The 23,639-nt window shown below is 40.5% G+C and overlaps 1 protein-coding gene and 1 long non-coding RNA gene across 3 annotated transcripts in view; both read left to right on the forward strand.

Annotated features, from left to right (window-relative positions):
* Nucleotides 1-23,639, forward strand: part of ANKH (ANKH inorganic pyrophosphate transport regulator) — a 100,325-nt gene that overhangs the window by 45,430 nt on the left and 31,256 nt on the right. For both annotated transcript variants that reach the window (NM_001012562.2, XM_046924434.1), the window contains exons 2-6: nucleotides 10,008-10,224; nucleotides 17,883-18,001; nucleotides 19,092-19,175; nucleotides 21,640-21,810; nucleotides 22,408-22,542. In NM_001012562.2, the coding sequence (NP_001012580.2) occupies nucleotides 10,008-10,224; nucleotides 17,883-18,001; nucleotides 19,092-19,175; nucleotides 21,640-21,810; nucleotides 22,408-22,542 (726 nt within the window). The remainder of the gene's footprint in view (nucleotides 1-10,007; nucleotides 10,225-17,882; nucleotides 18,002-19,091; nucleotides 19,176-21,639; nucleotides 21,811-22,407; nucleotides 22,543-23,639) is intronic.
* Nucleotides 10,231-16,054, forward strand: LOC107052635. Its single transcript, XR_001465243.3, has 2 exons — nucleotides 10,231-11,179; nucleotides 12,459-16,054. It is a non-coding gene; the product is annotated as an uncharacterized LOC107052635 (long non-coding RNA).

Raw genomic sequence — 23,639 nt, forward strand, 5'->3', positions numbered from 1 at the left:
AACGGCAATCACGTTCTCCCCTGGCTTCCTGCTATCCTTTGTCAGAGAGGGTATTTTCTGCCTTGCTCACACAGAAATACTGCTGGCTTCCCCGTATGGAAGATAACAGTTTTCAGAAAGAGTTCCCAGTTTCTAGACAAACCGTGTAGTTATTTGTGCTCCGCATACACACAGTCTGGAAAAAACCATGTGCAGTAATGTCATTGTGAGTTAGCTTGTTGACTTCGTGTCATTGGATACTGAGAGAAACAGTCAAGCTATTTTTAAAAGGAAATGTTAGCCAATCCTGTAAACACCACCTGCAAGAACCAGCAGAGGAGTTCAAGGTTCTCAGAACCTAGGCTGTGGGCATGGATGATTAGATTTTCTAAGAGAAGAAATTTGCTTCGCAGAAGCTTTGCCAGTTTACCTTTCTGTCTTCCTGCACTCCCACATCTCTTTCACCCACTTCCATTTATTTTAAACAGGTATTTTGGGTCAGAGTCTAGAAGCAGAATCACTGGCATAGCGAGACTTCTGCTTTCTGCAGGTATCGGAAAGTGCTGTAATAACTGGAAGTGCTTCAGAGCGTGTTTTGCAATACATTCACCAGTCCTAGAGAAAGGAAGTCATTGTCACTCTTCTGAGTTCATTTCCAATTCAACTGAATGGCTTTAATCTCATCCTAAGCAAATAACTGGTATAAAAATAAGAATGGAAGGGAAAGAAAAACAGATACAAATGAAGGGTTTTCTTACTGGTGTCACGGAGTTAATTTACAACAGATGTTTCCAACAGCGGAAACACCAATTTGCACTTAGGCTGGTAATTTGGGTGCCCTCTATTTCTCTCTCCTGAACAATTAAGACATGAGCTAATCCAGCAGCTCTACTGCCACCATTGCCGGCACTCACACCTAACAAACTGTGCTTTGTGCAGCTGGCAGCATGCTGGAGAGAACAGCTGCTTTGTGGCAGACCTTCACCAACCCTGTTCTGTGCTCCTGACAACAGCTGGTGGGAATCACAGACCTCAGATATGCTCTGCTCAGCTGAAGTTGGGAAGAGCCCTAGCACATAAGTAACAGCTCTGTGCTGGGCCACATGGGGAGATAAGTGCTTTAAGAGTACGTTTAAAGAGAGCAGATGATTGCATAGTGCACTAAGTACACCTAACGGTACTGCTGCACTGTGTGCTTAGGGACAGCTGGACAAGCTCCCATCTCTCAACTCAGGCACAGAAGTCTTATTTGATGGTTATATATATATATTTTATGCATGGCAGCTTTGAAATGAACTTTATAGATTGTTCTTCTCTTTTTTTTTTTTTTTTTTTTTTTGGATATAATGTAGTAGTGAGGACAATGAAAGACCCAATGACCCAACTGCAGTTATTTGCCTTTCATTGTAAATTCTGCCATATGCCAAGCCAAGAATTTTGTGTACTTGCACAGTAGGCTCCTTACCTCTTCTGTCTTCAGTGAGAGAGAGAACATTTACTCAAGCTAAATGAACAAAGTCTGGAGACACTTGCTTCAATTTGCTTTAGCTTTTCAGTGTGTACAAGTAATGCTCATTAAATAGCAGGGGCTTAATCACACATACATGATGAAGCTTACAAGGAGCTCTGAATGACTCGGGAAGCTTTGCTGACAAAGGAAGGATTGGAGTTTGCAAGCTACATTTACTTCAGTCTGCGGCAGACTGCAGATGGGTTTGAACTACCTTGTGGAAGGGAGAGACAGGCAGACAACTAAAGGTGACCTCTTCATAATTCTGATATTACCAGCTTTTGAGTGACTAACTTACACTTAGTACAGCTATAAGTAGATTTAGGCAAAAAGTTATTTTGGTACGATGAGTGTCTTCCTTTAAAGTCCCATAATCCTAAACCATTTTGGTCCCATCCTGCACATTGTCACTGGGCCTGAACTTCACCCTCTTCTGCAGTCAGAACATCCTGGCCATGTACCAGTTGAGTTAAGTTTTTCAAAGGATTCCATGTGAAAGAGATTGGCTGTTCATGTTACAGGAGGTTCCCCTAGCAGGAGATCCATTTTAGGATGGTTCTACTTCTTAGTTGCACCAAACACCAAAACATCTGTTTGCAGAGCCATACTGCAGCAAAGTAACCCACCCTTCCAGCTGATTGCCAGTTCTGGCAGTGGTAAAATCAGTAAATCTAAACAAAAGCAGCAGTAGATTAATCTCTAGAGCTGCTATGAAGTGGTAGAGTATTACTTGTGGTGATACTATAATATCTTGCTTCAGTACTGACAGCTTAGAATTCAGTTGCTGGCTATCACAATTAGCTGTGTGTAATTATTTCATTCCTTTGAAAAACTAGAGGAAATGCCAATTACTTCTCTTCCAAGTAGGAGGCTGTGGCATCTTAATCACTAACAAAGCATGGGGAGTGTACAGAAATAGGGGAGCTGAAGCAATAAAAGTAAATTTTATGGATCTGGTGTCCCACATACTTTCCAAAGAGCCGAGATAGGAGAATAAATCACTTCACAGTTGCAGAGAGAAGGAAATCTCATAGGCTATTGCTTCTTCAATCCATGAGAAGAGAAATGCTTTCACTTTTGCTTTGAGTTAATGATAAAGGTAGAGTTTCCTTGTTCTCTTGGCAGCTTAAGGACATGAACCTACACAGTCTTTGCTATGTGGTGCTTGGCCTTCAGTGCTCCAAGCATAATGCCCAGGAGCACAATCAATACAGCTGGAAAACTGACAAGATTTTTGTGCAGTTCAAGTAGTCTAACAGGTTCTGCTAAACCAGTACAGGTGATACATGGCAGGTGGTTTGCCAAATTTTGGTCCATTCAATTACTGACAAGATCTTTGGTGAAAGACAGCAGCAAAGTGGTACAAAGCAGTGATACTGTGGAGCCTGCTGAAAAGAAGGGGGAAATATGGGAGAACATAAATTGAGTGAAACTAGGAGTATGGGTCCTAGGTGCAGGATACATGGCCATGGATGTTCTGATTCACTTCCAATTGCATGCTTAGATTCAGGCGCAGATGTCTTCCGCATCTCTCATTGCAGCCCTGAGCAGCCTGCCCTAAGTTGGCCCCAAAGGTCCCTTCCAGACGGACCAGTCTGTACACTATGGAGCCTGATAAGAAGATGTGATTAGGGAAACAGTGGCAATATCCATTTCAGAAGCACAGAGTTGTGAGGAATTCATCAGCAGAGAGAGTGAATACTAATAAAAAGGCAATAAGCTGGAGTTGCCAGACTGACAGGCACAGGACCTGTGTAGATTAAATTTGCTGCATGCATGCAAACAAGTGTTATAATAGTCTTTGCAGAGATTTAATTTATAAACATGAGAAAATGTGATTTTATGAAATAAGCAGCTGATAGTAAATCAGCTTGTTTTTTCTATGGGGATATAGCAAACACAGGAACAAAAAGATCCAGCAGCCACAAGGCTTTCTGTGGGAAATGAAGAACAGAAGGAGCACTGCTTCAGATACTGTATCACTTTTGATTAAGGCAAACATTCTTTGTGTCTATGTATGTGTGATATTATTTTGTATCATCCCCAGTGTTTTCTACCACTTAGAAGTAATCAAAATGGAATTTGGTGAAAAAATGATAGCTATTTCTCAGGGCATTTTGAAACAAGAGGGAGCAGACCTCCCAGTTTTATATATCTCAGTTGATGTCTCAGTTTTATTTGTCATAGGTTTTTTTTGGTATTTGCTCGTAGGTTTGGAAATATAAAGAGCTTTTGAGAGCAAGTGTGTCCCTGGCCACCATATGAAGAATATCTGAAGACAAATAAATGCAAACTGGAGCTAGCCATACTTCGGTAGCAACCACAGATGCCTTTTTAGTAAAGCAGCATTTTGCTCTCAGGGAAACCTGAATGAAAGGCTTGCATGCTGTTTTGAGAGCAGAGGATCTCCCTCACAGGTCTTACTTCAAATAAATTTTGTTAAACTGATTGATGAACATCAGCCAGGGAATACCAGGGAGGTCACAGTGCAGGAGAGCAGCTCGGACATGTTGATTCTGCTTCTGTCCTATGCTGCTATGAGCACTGCTTATCTAAAAAAGGCCAGGAAAGTCAACACCTGTGATCCCTGTCAAGGAATGAGGTCCTCCACTGCAGTCAGTAGGAACAGCAGTGGTTTAGGTATGCTTCCTGCTTATGTCAGTGACACACATTCAGTGGACACTTGCTGGGGAATGCATCCTGAAGAGCTTCCCACTGTCATGGTTCATGGGTGTCTTGGCTTCAGGATCAGTGTTCTGCACCTCCCTGGGATAATGACCATCTACAGCAACCCATTCACCCCTCTAGTGTTGTGAATGTTCTGGCACTTTGTCAAATGTTTCAAGTGAGGAACATTTTGGTTTCACCATTTCGGTTTATTTCCCATGATTATCTTCTGATTTGTTGTTTGCTTGATTATTCTCTGCCTTATTATGCTGATTATTCTATCTACATGCAGGCAGTAAGTGCCCTCAGGTAGTGTGCCTTACTTGATTTCCCACCATTAGCTCTTGCAGTGAGAAGGGTTCCCTTTTTACCCTTTGCCACAGTTGCCCTAGTTACTTGTATGTCTCCTAAATGCCTGTTAGAAAGTGCTGTTCCCTCGTGTATCTCTGGTCAAGTGAAACCAGTCAGTGCTCAAAAATAAGGTTATTTTGTATTTAGAGTCTTTATTTAAACTTCTTCCAGGACACACTTTCTTACAGCTATGACATTGAGAAGTGAGCAGATAGTATCAACAAGTAAAATCATGAGCCTGGTGGTGGTCACAGAGTAGCCTGCATTCAGATAAGAGTAGGAGTCCTGCAAAAATGCTTGTTCTTACTTTTCATTTCTAGGCCCGTTTAGGTTTTTTTGGTGGGGTGTTTTTTGTTTGTTTGTTTGAGGAGGGGTGTTAGGAAGCAGCAAGAGGTAAAAAAAACCTTTCAACCCACGTTTTCAGGGCAGCCCCAATGGTCTCCCAAAAACAAACTGCACACCACTGGGCTGTGGAGCCATCCCTGTCCCTAAGCATTTGACTCCTCCTTCTTGGCGTTGGAGTTGTAGCTTGCTGCTGGCATTTCCACGGGCTAAGATGATCTGGCATGTGTGGCAGCGTGGGCAGGGACCGCCGAGTAGATGGCATGGCTGCTCCCTGGGACAGAGCTCAGCATGGGAGCACGGAGGGGGTGTTTTGGTAGGGGGCCAAGAGGACCTGGCCTTGGATGGCCCTTCAATCATCTGACGTGGTCAACAACAAAGGCACATCACAGTGAACACTTAATAGTCATTGTTTTGTAACTACAGGTCAGACACTTCTACCTCCTCAGGGCTCTCTCTTCATACACTTTGTTTGGAAAACCTTACTGAGCCAAAATAAACGTCTGAAAGACAATTTTACCCCAGTTTCTCCCACCTCTTTGCCTACATCTGTGGAAGTCATAGACACAACACTTAGTTTCCTTCTAGTTACTTCATTGACTCCTGCCTTTATGAGGCACAGAGTTACAGATATGCCAGTGCTCAGATGGCACTGATACAGTGGTCTGAGTATTCCATGCCAATGGGCTGTTGGATCTGCTACATGCTATTTTGGCAGTGTAGTTCATGCAGGTGTGACTGGGCAGTGCTGAGCTGCCAAAGACAACTGGTAAATTTGATACCAAAGACTTCAGCGTCAGGATTTATGAAATGAAACTGCTACCAACAATTGTAGAGAGAGGGATTACTGGACACTGGAGAAGGACTGTCCCCTAAGTTTCGCTTGCTCTTTAACCAAATTTTTTGGCTCTTTTCCACTTTCTGAAGAGAGGGCAGGTTGGAAGAAAGACAGGGAGAGGGAGAATATCCTGTAGGTATTTTCTGAACCATTTTGTGGGAAGATAGTGTGAGAAGCAATCAAACTCTGTAGAACCAGCCTCAGAAACAGAATTTTTAGCAACAGGATATGGAGCTGTTGACTGGAACCAAACTTCTTCTGCCAACGTTAGTGAATAGTGTTGAAAGCTCATGCAAAATAGGACGAGCCAGACTTCTGCCTTTTTTTCTTAACAATTGTTGCTCTTTAAATCATTGCCTTCTCATGCAAAAGATTGTTTTATCCATCCATTGTGCATTTCCTAGAAATCTGATGGAGGTCACATATGTTCCTTCTAAGAAAAGGAAGCCAGCCGCAGTACCCAGTTTTGAAGATGTGGCCTTGTCCTTTTAGTGAACATTACAGGCACCACACACTTTTTTCATTAAAAAGGGCTCAAGGTCAAAGATCTCATCTTTCTAGTAATAACATTATGTGTTATACAAGACACTGAATAGAAGTAGCTATAAATCTAGTTGCCTACCTTTCAGAGGAGTGTTTGAGCAATATGATTTACTTTGACCGGCTGGTTTGTGTACCTACAAGATAGTGATCAGCCTGGAAGTATTCTGTGTTTTATGATATTTCTAAAAGAGGAGTGAGCAGTGGCAGTGGCTCTTTTCATTGTTCGAAGAAAAGCAATTTACTGTGGTATTTTCACCAGCTGACAAATTAAGTTAGCTGTTCATTAAAAACTCAGGAGCTTGTGTCATCACCAACAGTCTTTCTTCCCGTGTGAGGATTTCTTAGCTTTCCCTTCAAAACTGATGTGAATGAGCCAGCTGAAAGTAGAATGGCATCTGAAATACGCATTGTGTAAGTATTGTCATGATTGTTATCACCATCTAGTTCTGTGATTTTTTTGGCAAGCCGTGTAAATCTGTGCAGAGATATGCTCTTTTGTGTGTGAAACAAATATGGAGCACAGATGTTACTGATCAATTTTTATTAGTAATTTTGTGCATACAAAAACTGCATGAAACAGAATCAGATGAAAAATAGAATGGAAACCTTGCCCCTGTTTATGTTTGGTTTTTTTTTTTCTTTTGTGAGAGACTTCATCGAAAATCTAACAGGAAATTAGACTGGAAGTTTTATCAACTGCTTGTATCTTTCCTATAACACCCCAAACTGACTTTTTCAACTATCTGGGATTTCTTGTGGATTTAAGGATATCAAATATGATATCTGAGCTTCAGTGGCAAAAAAAGAAAAAGAAAAAAAAAGAAAAAAAAAAAAGCTAGTTCTCATAGAGTGCTTGGAAGCAGAGGGTGAAAAACATTTTGTACTGTTATCTTAAAGAAAAGATGGGAAAAGAAAGTTATGGAAGCTAAACCATGTGTACGCAGCTCCATTGACTGTTCATTTCTTGAGAATCTTTCCAAAGAAACATTTAGAAGCATTGCTTTTTCAGAGGCAGCCTCTGGAGTATTTTGTCACGTTAGCGAACTGTTCCACAGGAGTATAAATCAATAGCAGCAAACCTTTTACAAAGTTCCTTTTGGATTCTGCCAGCTTACGGTACCTGGTACACAGTCTGTGTCTGGGGAAAATTACTCAGGAGTATCTACTTGGCTGTCATCTGTTGGTACAAAAGAGCTCAGCCTGTAAAACCAGTGGGGAGGAGATGGAGGAGCACACGAGTCTTTCTGTCCATCCTACTTAGGTGGAACTCTGGGGTAATAGGGCCAAGGTCACACACAGCTACTTTCACTGACTTGAGCACTGTGCTTTGCAAAGGCTTGCGTCTGTCTCTAAGAAGAGACCTTCGTGCTGTGCCAGTTGATAATGCAGTTTCTTAAAACCACACTTCTTGCCCCAGGGACCTTGTCAGCAGTGGATTGTCTTCCTCCACAGACTGATACTCCGTAGTTGTCCAAACAAGGAAAGAAGTACATGTGAAACTGCTGAAAAAGGTACTTAGCTGTTTACATGTGACAGGAAGCTTTTAAAGCAGACAACCTGAAACTGGTTAGCAGTTTAAGTTGAAGCTGCTAGAAATGTTTCAGTGTGGACAGAAGAAAACAAAAGAAAAAAAAGAAGAAAAAACTATAAGGAAGGAATCCTATACAGGGAATAATTGAAGGCTATGTATATATTACTGACAACAGCAACAGGGAGATATAGCATCTTAATGTTAAGTTTAAATGAACGCATTATAACTCTGTATACCTTGATACCAAATGCAGTATAATTACAACCACCATCACAAATGGCAGCCAAACTTAACTGTTCATTTCACAGGCCACAGTCGTTTCCACAAATTGTCTGGCTGAAGTTTGTTCACCCACTAATGCATTTGACATCTGCACATTTAATATAATTTGAACTCTTATCAGTCCAACAGATGGAGTCATCTGTACTGCAGAAAAGGTTTTGTATAGCAGCTGCAGATATTCAGTACCTAGCAGAGGATATTTTCAAGAGGGGATAAATTTGAGCAGAACAGATGAAAACACTGGAATCATATGTCTTCAGGGCAGAGTACATTGCAAGAGAGATTTGGCACACATAATGGATGGGGAAATCGGTGTTTTCTACAGAGTTTAGTATGCTAATGGTGCAAATTTTGTTTCAAAAATTAAGTATATTTTACAGAAAGAGTGGATAAGAACACTAGGAGAAATACTAATTTTTGCTGTATGGATGTGGGGCTTTTTGAAGTCAATGCATATTGCTTGCTCATAGGGTCTTTGCAAAAAGAAAAGAAATAGCAAAAGATTGCAACAGAACAATTATGCTTGCATTAGAAATGTAAGGACTTCACCCTGATTACCTGATGGTACTCTGTCTGTGATCTGCTTGTTCAGAAAAAGCAGTATTAGAAGTGCTGTGGAAGTGGATAGACTGAGATTTGCAGTGTGGATTGGAGAGATGTTCCTGGCTAGACAAATTGTCACAACCCTGTCAGGACAAATCAGTGGTAACCCATAGGAGCTAAATACTTGTGAAAACAAGTCATATTTCATCCTTCATGCTTTTCAAATCTAATCCTGTTTTAACAGTTTTCTGAATATATCATACGATTGATGTTGTCACACTGCATATAAAATTTATCATTCTGTCATTTGTATTCAGTATTTTACAATAATTGTGTTGCAAGCTGGAATCTTAGACAATGCTACAGTTTTGTTTTGTTTTGTTTTGTTTTGTTTTTGTGGTTCACCTTATCTATAAGAGTAATCCCATCTAATTCTCAGTGACATTTCCTAAATATAGACCTAGAATAAATTGGTAGGTTATTTGAACCTGAATATGCACATATACATGTGTTGTATTTATTTTTAAATATGCTACAAAGTGCTGTAAATGAATGTAGGATCAGAACCTTGTGAAATCATAGAAACATCTAGGCTGGATAAAACCTTGAAGGCCATTGACTTCACCTTGCAAGTCCCATCACTAAGCCATGCCCCTTAACACCACCTCCACACATCTCTTAAATACCTCCAGGGATGGGGACCCCACCAGTGCCCTGGGCAGCCTGTTCCATTTTCTCTCTAAAGAAATTATTCCTAATAACCAACTTCAATCTAAATCTAAATGCATGAAAGGAGAATAGATGTGTTTAGTTATGTGTGTATTTGGTCTAGTTTCGTAATAAACATCATGGGATAGTCCCAGTTAGAGTATTCTGTTAAAAGAGGTGTAGTGGAAAGCACATTACACTGAAAAAACAATTAGCTCCTAAACTTCAGCATAAAGTAATGTCAGAGGTTTTTGTTGTTGTTGTTGTTTTGTTTTGTTTTGTTTTTTTACCTTTGCAGATGCCTGCAAGGGTTGTGCATTGATCACTTGAGGCCTTAGGCCTCAAAGTGACAGTTAAATGGTATTGTATCACCTATGATTATTTGCGTAATCATAAAATTACTTTACAAGGGAAAAAAAATACTGATTTCTGGTACAGTAGGAATTCCATTGAACACTTTAGAAGTGGATATCTTAGTTCCTAAAGGACAATTTATCTTCAAATCTGTATGACTTGAACTTACAGTCCGTATGAAATTATGAAGCTACCCAATTACATGTCACTTACTGCTGCTGAACCCAGAGAAATAAGAGTCAACCTGGGGAAAACAGCAAGAGCTAAACTGGTTCTTTCAGACAACAGCTGCAGAAGATTGTTTTGGTATGCTTCCACATGTGCTGCATTATTTTCTCTGTCTTTCTCTGTTGCAACAGGCCTTGAACAGGGGCATTGCTGCTGTTAAGGAAGATGCTGTGGAAATGCTGGCCAGCTATGGGCTGGCGTACTCCCTGATGAAGTTCTTCACTGGTCCAATGAGTGACTTCAAAAATGTAGGCCTGGTGTTTGTGAACAGTAAGAGAGACAGGACCAAAGCAGTTTTGTGCATGGTTGTGGCTGGCGCTGTAGCTGCTGTATTCCATACCTTAATAGGTAAGGTCACTTCACATCTAATTAACACATCTTTTAATTTACTTCCCTTGGCTTGTCTTCAAACTAATTAATCTGTTGTTTTATGACTTTATGGGAAGTACAAGGGGAAGTGCAAAAGAGATGAAAGCTTGGACCACTATCATGCCCAAGGCATGCAATTTTTCAGTAACATTTAAAGAAGTTATTAGGTGACAGATTTCACCTCCAGGGCTCACCTGTCTGGGTGCTCAATTTGCTCATCTTTTTTAGTCAAATATATGAGCAGAACTCTGGGAAGGCTGACAGGCTGCATGAAGCAGATAGCTCAGTCTTAATATAGGGTAGTGATGATCAACTTAGCAGTATCTGCCCAAATGAATTTGGCACATCACTTTGTGGCAGGACTGCAAGATGTTTTAGGTAGAGCCATTTGTCAGAGCTTGGTGGCACTGTTGGTGTGTTCCCTCTGTACTGGTCCCTTTTCTACTTATGATACAGTACAAAACTCTGAGCTAGTAGGTGCCAGCAACCTCATTAAAATATTGGGTATTACTAGTGCTAGTACATCATCCACTTCTGTTGGGAATTAATCTGTGAGAGATGAAGTAGTAGCTAAGAGTATTTTATGCCAAACTGAGTTCAACTCTTTGAGTGTACTCTGAAGCAAGGAAAATGCATAAGTAGCCCTAAACTGAACATAAAAAGTAAAGCAACCACAAGATTTGCCAGTTCCTGAGAGCCTGGAGAAGTACCATATCAACCCAAGCATCAACGAGGATGTCATGTTTTGGCCAAAACTATGATGCGGGACCATAACAATAAAAAGCCACATGATCTGGAAGACTTAAAATCCATCATCTCCAAGAACTGCACCGGATTGTCTGCACCTTGTAGTTCATTCCATGGAATTGAAAGCTCAACAGTGAGGAAGAGAAGACACTGGAGGAAGAAGCAGAGAGTGCATTGTGTTCAACAGGTACAATTCTCAAAGCTGGGAGCTGTATGGAGGGGAAGTTAATGCAATAGCCTGCGGAGGCACTTATTGGTTGACCAGCAGTAACTTTGAGCTGGTTGGCCAGCAGCGGAGGATCATTCTATCACTTGTGAATGGGAAAAGCAAGTTTAATGGCAATTTTGAGAATTGCTGTGAAATGATGAAGTGGTTTGGAAATGGGGCACCATTTGCTGTCAGACACTAATGCGTCTGAAGAACAGCACTTGCTCAGCATATCGTTTCTGACTGGATAGAGCAGGTAAACATGAAGGCCCCATGCTCTTATCCTGCAACAGGGTGCCAGCTATCATTAATGGCTCTGTGTGCTTCCCAGGCAGTCCAGTTTTCTCCCTTACCTCACCACTGATACGGCAGTCCTATACAGTTTTGTGTTACAGTCATAAAAATGCTTTCAATAGTGACTTACTAGCCACAGAAAGTCCATAACAGGTTAAGCTGTTGCTAATTTTCTAACTTGAACCCATGCATTCAAGTCGATTTATTTCACCATTTGATCACTTTTCACCTATTGATCACTTCCTCAATATGTTTACAGTTGTGACTGTTTCAGTGAGTCACTATTAAAAACTTGGGTCATTTGCAAGTTTGGCTTTCTGATTTCTTTGCTTGGAACGTTTCTTCAGCCCCCAGAGCTGCTATTCTAGTTGCACTCTTGCTTTCTTGCCATTCCTAGTCAAAGTTTTTGGCTTAGCCAGGTGGAATAATGAAATATTTTCTAGTCATTCAAAATTTCATTTTAAACTATTATGGATTTTAAGAATATTTGAAGTGTAACTATCGAGTTTCCAGGTGAAAGACATAGCTGGATTTTCCATGTGGGACTTTTTATTGAAGGGAGCTGTTTGGGCAGCCACTTGAAAATATGCCAGCTAAGTCTTTTGGTTTTGCCTGGAAATAGAGCCCTGCTGAGTTCAGAACCTCTGAAATGCCCTCTGTGTAAATATTAAAAAATAAATAAAATACAATGGCTGTACTTTCCATGCCTTAAAGCTGTTAGTTAAAAGGCTTTCCACAATCTTTCAGCTGCTTATGGTGGCAGACTCCAAAATATTTTTTAGTATTTTAACTTGTCTCTGCCTGAAAATATGCAAAGGCCACAGCAGGGACTGGCAGAGTGCCCAAGAGAATGAAGTTAGTCAGATTCTAGCACCAATTGCCTGGGTGCAGTGTTGCCAAGTTTTGTGTTTCAAGTTTCCTTTGAACATGTTTCAAATCCTAATTATTCATTTCTGAACCTCAGATGCACAGCTTTCCTAGCAGAAGGAAGAGAAGGAGCCCAGTGGCAAACAGGCAACCTCCTAGGACTTGCAACTACTCCCCAACAGCTGCAAGCCTGTTACAGACTCTACAGGAGACAAAAATTCAGGGTACTGATGTTCAGCAGATGAAAAACTGAAACAAACACCTCTCGGGGGACTTAATTTCTTTTACGTGCCATATGTATGGGAGTAAAGAAGATGGCATGACTGCCTGCTGTGGACTGTGAAGCCCAGGAGATGGAATAGGAAAGAAAAATCCCAGTGGAGCAAGAAGTACAGAGAGTCAGAAGGAGGAAAACAAGTGATGGTAGAAACACAGTGACCACAATGAATCACCACGTTTCTAACTGTGATTGAAACTATTTGCAGTTTGTATGCACAGCTACTCACAAACAGCAGCCTCTACTTCCTTAAAATATCAAAACAGACCGTTTCACCCAACTAACTACATTGCTTCAGCACCAGTTACCCACTACTGCTCCCTCTTAGAGGCTAACCCATTCCTCTGTGGGAGTGACTGGCTGAGCCAAACCGCCCGAACTCACAGTTTGAAGTGTTGAGTCCCTAAGTGGACTGGGCTGGCTGCACCACATTCTAACCTGCAACAGCCTTACCAGTAGTTCCTATAATTCTGTGCAGGTAGCAGTAAGAACCGAGAAACTAATTGACTTGACCAAAAAGAACTGAAATGATATTCACTTCCCACTTAAAGTGCTGCTGCAAACTTTGGTCAGTACATTATTCCTGCCTTTACTGTTTCAGTTGTTATCTAGAAATAGAAGATAGTATGCTGCCTTCCTTCCCTTGTGCTATTTTAGGAGCAGCTACTGCCAGCAGTTTAGTTTCCTTGTGGGAAGGAATGTAAAGCATCTATTTATTTCAGAGATTGGCTTTTGAGTGGGAATATTGGGCTATAAGAGAAACGATTCAGGGTGATAAGGCTGTGTGTGCATATTTTTGGCATCTTAATAAATTACCAACTTGAGAAAGAGAGAATGGAGCTTTCATGTATAGAACATCATGTTCCACAATGCATTTCATAGGTGTTGTTCCTCCATACTAAATGAGGCCTTTTAGCTTTTGTGCCTTGTGTTTCTTTGGCAAGAAAACAGCATTGTTCAGTGCTTCACTAATTTACTGAGAAAAGGTGTACTGCAAAAGTATATCTCCTTTTGCTTGTTAATATTAATTTCCACAGCTCTCTGAGGTTCTAAAAATGGCAAGAAGTTACTTCAGGAAACATCTTTTTTGTTTAAGTAGACACCCTTGACTGGTGCCTACTGCATCTCACCAAAATTCTGTGATGGATCATTTGGCATCACCAGAAGAAAAAAAGGTGGGAACTTTAGTAACAAGGCAAACACAGCAAACTGGCTGTCCAATAAGTGTAAGTGACCCTGTTGTTTTGTTCCGATATACTACTGATGTGCTAACAGACATCGGCTCCTCACGCACAGATTGCACAGGTGTAAACTTTATCAGTTGTTAGTAATGTTTTTGAACCTGCATGCATGGTCACTTAATATACATGAAAGATCTTTCCATGAGGAGGTATCATAGTGGAGATTATGCTAAAATGAGTTATTTTTTCCAGTCAGTCTTGTTCTAACATGGCCACTGTACTGCTTTGTACTAAACTTTTTGTTCAGGAAAAAGATGATAGCATATGACCACAAATTGGAATATAATTCAGGCTTATTTTTGTCTACAAAGAGGTGATAAAGTGTTATTTTTTTTTTAAAGTTTCCTGCTTAAGCATCTTCAGGTAGCTGTTGCTAAAGCAATGACTTGTTTCCCCAGCTGACCCACACCTTTCTTACAACACAGGGGCAATTTCTTATCAGCAAAGTATTCAAGGACAAAGGAAGAATGAAGAAAACCTGTGACCACAGCATTTGTTGATTTTAGAATAGTAATTGCTTTTTAAAACACTAATTTTGAAATTTGCAAGATGTTGGCCTACCAAAGGTAATCCAGGGACCTTTTGACATCGTCAGACTAGGAAAAAATAACTAATTCAATTTTGCACCTACAGCTGACCACAGAGGACAACAATTGCAGTTGTCAGTGCGCACTGAGTTTTTCCTGAGCTGAGTTTCTTATTCATTCATTGCTTTGAGCAAAAGAGAAATGTGGAGCTCAAGACACACTGATCATCTGGCCTTCTGCATGGGGAACCCAAGCTTCTGCTTCTGCTATCAGTCAAGCTAATCAAAGACATAAAGAAATCTATGTAACCTGTGCCATGTCCAAATGAAGACTTGCCATTAACATTTCTTATTTTTAGCAAATTGGTATTTGGCTACCTTCCCAAATCACTTAGCCAGTTTGGCCCTGTGAGACATCATTCTGAATAGTGGCAGAGTCAGTTTTTATTTCTCAAGTGTCAAAATTCATTTTTAAAACTGGCACCGAAGTATGAATATGGAATACATCTATAAAAAACCCACTTTAACCCCAAAACATTCTTGGATTTTTTTCTTCTTTGAGAAAAGCAAATATTGACATTTGAGGCTCTGTGTCTGGAAATAAGTGGTATCGCTTCCTCTGAGGGTTTCTTTTTGTTTTCCTTATGATGTAAGTATAATATGCTGGATTGTAGACAGCCCCAGAATGACTACAGTGCAGCTATTTGTTGGAGACTACTGGCATCATTAAGAGTGTGTTCACTTGTTTCAAGGATGTCTGAAGTTTATGTGGTAATAATTGGCTCATTGCAGAAATCAGTGTAGAGAAGAGGAGATCCAGTTATGTCCACGGTATTTCTGTGTCATTTTGTAAGCTTCTGAGTCTTAAGACAAAACTAGGATAGACAAAAGCAAAAATTCCTGCTTAAATGCTGTTGTATCAGAAGCAAAACCAATCCATGGACATCAAAATAAATGAGTTATTACAAGAGGAAACAGGCAGTTTATCTTGGAGTTGGACTTCTCTGTGTTTCAGCTGAAATGATGCAAGGAATGGGACGAGCCATCTGCTTTAGATTCATGTAATATTCTTCAGCCCTATTGTCTGTTAATAGTTTTGTACCATGCTTCATAGTAAGTATGTAAGGTTGCCCAAGGTTAAGTTCTAATTGCATCAGCAGTTGCTTTAATCACAGCTCAGAGACACATGCCTGTATATTTGTCAGTACATCTCAGCTTTTTGAGTCGTTCTGAGAATGGAAACATTCACTGACATCAGCAGAAGTGATGGTGTGCTTTCACTGGCAGGTGGAAGAAAATAGTTAAGTATTTTAAAACTATCTTTTAAGCTTAGCTTAGCCACTATTATTTTAAAATCAAAATCACAATAAAATTGATTTCTTTTGGATGGGGGAGAGGAGGAGGAATCTTAAAGCTTACAAAGCCTGGCTCTGATATCCTTAGAAATCCTAAAAAAATGGTGCTGTGGGCTGTGGTTGTGTAAGTCCTTTGAGAGTGCCCTGCCAATAAACTACAACCATGTGGTAAACTGAGTGTTCCTAGATGGGAGAGTAATTCAGCCTTTGACCCTGCTAATTCTGTGAAATTTAAAGTTTACTTAAACTTAAAATAAATAAATAAACACACTAGTAGCTTTCAGAGCCAAAAAAGTTTCCTATTATTCATTTTCTAAACACTTTAAAAGTTTCCTTTAAAGTAGGAAAGAGGACCAGAGGGTGAGTGTGTAGAGCACGCAAATGTTGACTCCTGTGTCATGATGTCTTCCCATTATTGCACTGATGGAGACTCTTCTACAAAAGCAGGCTCCTCAGCACCTGGACTCAGATTCTGCTTGTTTCCATGTGGGGAACAAGACTGGTGTGTTCCCTGCAACAGTTTTTAAGCTTTTGTGCAGAAGGAGTTTAACGCGTCTTCAGTAGGACCTAAGAGAGAACTCAGTGAGTCTGGCCTACATAGGTAGCTTTCCTCACTTGCTTTCCAATTTGTTCTCCTTCGTTCAGATAAGTCAATTTAGAAACACTGATGAAATGCCCTGCCACAAAAGCAGCTTTTTACAAGAAGATAGCATACAAAAATCTGTGCATAACACACAGTTATCCTGTCTGGACTGAGTCTCACACTTGTTCCCAGTGCTATTGGCCTACATCTTTCTTTTTGCTCCCCTGTCAGTCCTGTAAACCATTTAGCTGCTGTATGACTAAGCCATCATGAAACAATGATGAGTTAAACTCTTTTTTAGTTGCTTCCAAACACTGTTTATGAGTTATGAGAATTACTTATGAGCTAAAATGATTGAATTGCACAACAAGTGCAAGTATTTGTGGATCCAAAGATGTGGCCTGCTTTCATGAAAAGGATGACTTCCCTAAAGTACTCCGTGTACAATTATACTAGAATTGTTATAAACTGAAAAACAGGATAGTGTTCACATTGGAAATCTTTATCTTAGGAGAGACACAGACAGAAGTGAGGTAGGACTACTATAGGTAATTTTGCAATTACTTGTGTTGGGAGTTTGACTGTACAACTCAGTCATTCTTTTAACAACCATTACAAGTGTGTAGATGAAGCTATGTGATAATAAGCAGATCTATAATATGATCTATAAAAACTTGAAAGCTATTTGGATTACTGTGAACTATACATATTTATGCAAGTTCAGAAGTTCAGGCGTGCTAGCCATAGCTAGTTCTTCCTTATTCCATATCATAGTTCTGTCTTCAACCCAGCACCTTGAGAACTGAAATCTGGTGAGAAGCGTTCTACCCAGCACTAAAAACTCTCCTCAGATTGAAAATGGACAGCAAATACAGTGATTCACAGCATTGCAGAACACCCGTTTCTGACTTGTGGCTCCTGAGATGCCAGCTGCAAACAAGGAAGGAGAGTAACAGCTGTTAGAGGCTGTGTAGTGCCCCAGCAGTCCCAGCAGAGGTGGTCATTAGGCAATGAGAGAGAGGCACTCACAGGGCATAATGAGTGTGATTTATTGCGTGCCTCTGCAATTCATAGTACTCCTTTTATAGCTTTGGGCAGGTTTACAGATAATGTCATGAGAACGCAGTGGCAATAGGGGGTTTCAGGATTTATAAGGCACTATAACCCACGAAATACACAGTGTCTGGTGATAACAGCTTTTCTAACAAAGAGCTCTGCGTTAATGAAAGAGTGGTACATTTTCTGGAATACCATTGTGTTCATTTACCAAACAGATGTGGCATTTATTATACCCGTCTCCCTACCCAGCCATTTGTTATCACTCCTCTGCCAAAGGTTACTTGGAAAAGGATTGTGAAAGCACTCCTTAGTGATAAACAGCAGCTGGTGAGGCTGTAACATCCTGAAGCCCCTGCAGCTGTTTACTGAGTGGATGCTCTCTGAGCTCCTAGGCATCCTCCTCTTCAGGTACTTTGGGGCATCTTACCCAGAATCCATATATAACTTTTATTATTCATTCCTATTCTTATATCTCTACAGCATATAGCGATTTGGGGTATTACATAATTAATAAGCTACACCATGTGGATGAATCAGTGGGAAGTAAAACTCGGAGGGCCTTCCTTTATCTTGCTGCCTTCCCTTTTATGGATGCCATGGTGAGTGTATGATTCACAGCTGAATTTTAATATGAATGCTGTTTTTTTCTTTGGTGCCCTTAGTTTGCAAAGTCTGTTGTTTGATGGGAAAATGAAGGTCTGCAGGAGGAAGGCATGTCCTTTGCAAGCAGTAGCTTGGGATATACATGAACATGTCATCTTCTGCTACCTGGAATAAGCATCTGGGTGGAATTTGAGCATCCAGAGATCATGACAAATATAGAAGTCGTTAGCTTCCTTGTCAGAGTTAGTGTGCATGTATGCTGGAAAGTGCTGATCAATCATCTTGTGATGGGCCACACAGACTGTTCATACATATTCTTTCAATGCAATTAGCAGTGAAAGAGTTGGATTTGCTCAACATTCTCAGATTACTTGCAGAGCTCACAAGGAATAAGTTCAATACTTTCCCTAAGCAAATTTATTGAAAAGATATATGTTATCATCATTTTTTTGTAAGTAAAGCTAAGTCCAGCATATCTCAAGCGCGTGGGCTGCTGCTCTCTTGATCACCAGGCTTACTGCATGTGGCTGGCACAATATAAACAAAAATATGGCAGCAATATTTCATTCCTATACTTCTATATGAAAGTAGGAAATGATAACCTTTTTGTGGCATGCCTCCACTGCTTTCTCCTCTTAAAACAGTAGCTGACAATAAAAGGATGTTGATTCATTAAGGTTTCTTTTCCAGATGGGACTCAGTTTAGCCAGTGAGTTTTATATTTCTGAGATGCATCCAATTTGAAAATGACAAGAACCACTTTTCTGCTAGATGATTTAGTGTGATAATCTGTCCTATGCAGCATCTGTTTTATTAAGAACAGAGAGTTTCTTACTGGCACTCCTGCTCAGAAATTTCTGTGCAATTAGTAAGTTTATTTCCATTCTTCCTGCTAGCCTGGGCCTAGAGGAACTAAGTGTTACAGTGCTTTCTCTGCACTACTGGCTTAACATTTACCCAGGTTCACACCAGATGCTACTTTTTTGTGTATAGTATAACATATCGAAAACAGCATTCTGGAACCTGAAATCTGTAACAAATATATCATTTTCCAAATTCTGTTCTGCCTTTTTCTTTTCTTTCCAGGCATGGACCCATGCTGGAATTCTTCTGAAACACAAGTACAGTTTCCTGGTGGGATGTGCCTCCATCTCAGATGTCATAGCTCAGGTAATGGCTGCTCTCTGCAGTCACTGTTTCCATTGTGCTATGAACTAGATGCTTTCTTAAGCACTGGTGCTTTTGCACAGAGACTGGCTTCTGTCTCTGCCATGGGCAGCACACCAGAGGAGGTCGCCTTTTGCATGCTGCTCTCCAGTAGTTTCTTCACTGTGTGGAAGCTCTTTGTAGACAGCTGTGGTTTAGACTGGTCTCACTTGGCTGGATCAAGTTAATCTTGAGGCAGCGTCAGAAGAAAGGAAGCAGGGCAGTTTGGTTTAGGGCACCTCCAAATACTGTGCTGGGATGGTTGAGAATCAAGTTATATATACTTGTACACCTGGGAAATAGAAAGGTCAGACGGAGAGACTGATGACTGCTACCGGTTCTGGGGCTGATGGATCGTTTTGACAGAGACCTTTCTCCTCCCTGTGCCTTCTCCCCCACACTTCACACAGTTGTACTGTGACCCTGAGTGGGGTATGTAGGCAGTGAAGTGGTTGATTATCCAGTCCACACATCAGTTTTGCACATGCTGTTTAATCTAGTGAAACACAGTGGTGTAAACCATCTTGAGTGCCTCTGTAGCACTGCTCTTGCTAACGGACCAAAAGATGAAAGCCTGGAACTGCAGCAGAAGCCTTCTGTGCTGATAGCCCCTGCGTGGTACGGGGAAGACCAAACGCTTGAACTTCCATTTCTGAGGGAGGTCTTAAACATCCTGTTTGCTTCGTACAAGACACGCTTACGAAACAATATTAGTATGCATTGCTGATGACCAGTGCTGTACTATTTGTGAACCAATATAAAGCCCTCTTTTTAAAGTATTTATAAACATATTATTAAATGGAGGATCCCAGAGCCTGCAAACAGTTACCGTACTGTCCCATTACCAACTGAGGGAGTGACTGGGTAAGGAAGAGTATAATAATAGTACAGCATCAAAGGAAATATGAGGTCAGTAGCACTTAGTTCAATTTTCCATAACATTTTCTTCATACAAAATAGGAGAAAACTATAAATCAGGTCAAACCATTCAGTCAGCTGTTATTCTCTGTTTGGCATGTCTGCTCCTCTACAATACTACATTAAATCCCTGAAGATAATACCAATTACTCTTAATGACCTTAACACCCAGGCTCTGCCTTTGTTCTTACATGACTGACCCTAGATACATGTCAGGTCATCTACACCTAAATACAGAAACTGGAATTCCTATTTTGGCCATGGTACGTGTGGCCTTTTCAAAAGTGAGTGGGGTGCCAGGCTTGTGAAGAATAAGACACCTGTCATCTTGTCTCCAGTCTACAAAAAAGTATTGTGCAGAGCAAGAGCAAATCTAGAAGACCAAATGTGGTGATTCTCCACACCCTAACTTTCCCTACACTTACATCTACGCCTTACGCAAGCAATAGGTGCACAGGCAGTAGATAATTCTCCTTAAATAGATTTGTGTGCACATTTTGTGACTGACTTTGCTTCAGTTTACTGCAGAATTCTTTTGTGGGATTCAAAAAAGCTATTTTACAAATCCATTCAGACATCATGGCCTGCCTAATAAACGTGCACAACATGATTTAAGTATTTCTTAAGCTCTAGCAATGAAAGACAGAACCTGCCCCTGAACAATGTGTTTTGTATTTCTCATATGGGACCAACTAGCAACTCATGGGACCCCTAGAAGAGTTATTCTTGATGCTGCTGTTCACAAAAGCAAACACAGTTGGTTTCCCAGTTGTGCCCACCATACAGAGACACTTGGAATTTAACAGGCATATGATCAGCTCTTACTTAATGGAAGAGAATAATATTGTGTTAATCAATTCCTTTCATTTTCTGGATTGAGCATTTAATTCTGCATGTTTTAATTATGAGCTGTTCATTAGCCCAATAGTTTCCATTTTGGTTACATCAGTGTAACACTCAGCTCAAGAGCAAATGAAGGAATACAGAAATTGCAGTCAGAAAAGTACAAAATGGGAATAACACAAGACTTCCTGCTTCTAAATTTTGAGTTGGATACTTTAAGACATCTGACTTTTTAATTCTCACTTGTTCCCTCCTCCAAAGAACAGAAGGAAAAGCTTAGAAGCTGATACTAGAAGCATGTCTTCAGCCTCAGTTGATATCAGGATACCTAATTCTCCTGCGAGAGGTGGCACTCATACACATGCCTGATGCCAGACTTTACCAGACTTGAATGCCAGCCTCCTATTTATAACATCTAGTCTGACATCTGCCCATGCCTTTAAGTACTCTTTATGCAGCTTCTGTATGATGTTAATTTATTATTCTTGTTTGTGTGACCGAATGCAGGGAAGAATCCTGACGGAAGTTTCTGCATGCTGCAAGTCAGATAGCATAATCACATGTTGTTGTTGGCTCAGACAGACTTGCTTGGAGTCAGACAGGAGATACATTATTCCTGAAGAAACATACAGGCAGAATACACATCTTTTATTTGTTTGCTCTGCAGGTTGTTTTTGTAGCCATTTTGCTTCACAGTCACTTGGAGTGCAGGGAGCCTCTCCTGATCCCAATCTTGTCCCTGTACATGGGAGCGCTTGTCCGATGTACCACATTATGCCTGGGATACTACAGGAACATACATGATGTCATTCCTGACAGAAGTGGGCCCGAAATGGGGGTATGTCTTAATATTTGATGATGCTGTGGTTAAGTGACTTTAAACTTGCTTTTTGTGTTACAAGACTCTATTAAACCACTATGTATGAAGGGCTTGCTTGCTCCATCCTGCAAGGAAAACCATATTTGTTTAAAAAGGGATGACTACCGAGCTCATAATCAAATCCTCATAAGGCAGTGCATTAGGTGGTATTGATGTGCAGTCTGCTTAACATCTCAAGTGCTGAGCTCTCTCCTTCTAATGCTGTAAGACAGCACCGAATGAAGCAGATGCTTTATTTCATGGGGAAGAATGTCTCAAAGTTCCTCTTTTTCTTTGAATGCTATATTGGAGTTCACATACTTTTTCCTAATTAATAATCAGAACAATTATTCAGGTTCCTTATGCATTATTTTTTGTCATCCTCAACACAGCTTCTTTTGAATCAATATTGCTAACATGAATGAGTATATTCTAGAGTCCTGCTATTTAAACTTATTGAAATGAATGCACCAAACTGCCAATGGGTGAGAGAAGCAGAAATATTTTCTCTGTGCTTTTGATTCAGTTCAGTGTGCTTCTTTCCAAAGCCATTTATTTTTTGTTTGTTTTCTCCAGGGAGAGGCTACAATCAGGAAGATGCTGAGCTTCTGGTGGCCTTTGGCATTAATCTTGGCAACTCAGCGAATAAGCAGGCCCATTGTCAACCTTTTTGTCTCCCGGGACCTAGGTGGCAGTTCTTCAGCCACAGAGGTGAGAAAGTCAGTGTTCCCTATTACTTCAAATGATCATTTACACGTACTTGCTTCTGTGTTTCTCCTCTCAGCCATACTCTCAAGAAAAAGAAAAGTGCTAAATACATGGACATTTCTGCCAGGCCTACCAGATTCTTACCCTCAACAAGACCAGTAAATTTTTTTCACCAAACAGTTTCTGCATCCCGGGTTTTCAAGCTCAACAAATGGCTCTGCTATGGATCATTCTGATCCCAGAGGTTTTAGTACAATTACAGGTAGTCCCATGTGCCACTGTTCGGTGTCATATACATAGGTTGCTCCAAAAGCGATGCCTCCGACTCATTTCCATGGAAGCTACAGATACAAAGAGCACATTAACACTGTTTGATAAACAGGGTTTTTTTTTTTCAAAACAGCACAGAGAACAAATTGTTGCATAGTCAGTTTCCTGTGTTTGGATAGATCTTTCACCGGACAAGGACAGCAATTATATTTATAACAGGAAAATGTGGTCGGATAACCGAGAAAATGTACACTGAAAGTTTGGAAGAGAAACACACAGCAGTAGTTAAAAGTCTTTCTTAACTGTATGATAAGATAAGAAATTAATCTGAATTTAGGTGAATCATAACAGAACTGATCCTGCGAACAAAGTGCAGTCAATTAGTTGGTTAGCACCAAAGTTGGGAGAGCATGTTTCTTTTGTCTCATAAGTGCCTGTGCCCCACAGCAGTTTGATACTCAACTTCAGTCAGCCACTGAGCCCTATTGCTTTGGAATCAGTCTTGCTTAAAACTGTTCTACATACAAATAATAAAGGAAAATCTACCTAAATTCAGATCATGAAATATGACACAGGGCCCAAATGCATTCTGCTACTCAAGTGTCTCTAGATAAAATAGCCTGGGAGACATGTGGGTCTGTGTGTCTGTCATCCCCAAGTTATCAGCATGACAGTGAAATGGCAAAGCTGAGTAATGTAACTTCATTGCATGATGGATTTACTAAGCTCCAAATGCCTGGCTGAGTGATGGCCATCCCCCCTGAAGCAAAGACCTTCCAGTTGCATGCCTGTTTTTCTCGTTGCATCAAGGTCAATGTGGCAGTATTTGT

This window comes from Gallus gallus, chromosome 2, assembly GCF_016699485.2.
Source record: "Gallus gallus isolate bGalGal1 chromosome 2, bGalGal1.mat.broiler.GRCg7b, whole genome shotgun sequence".
NCBI lineage: Eukaryota > Metazoa > Chordata > Aves > Galliformes > Phasianidae > Gallus > Gallus gallus.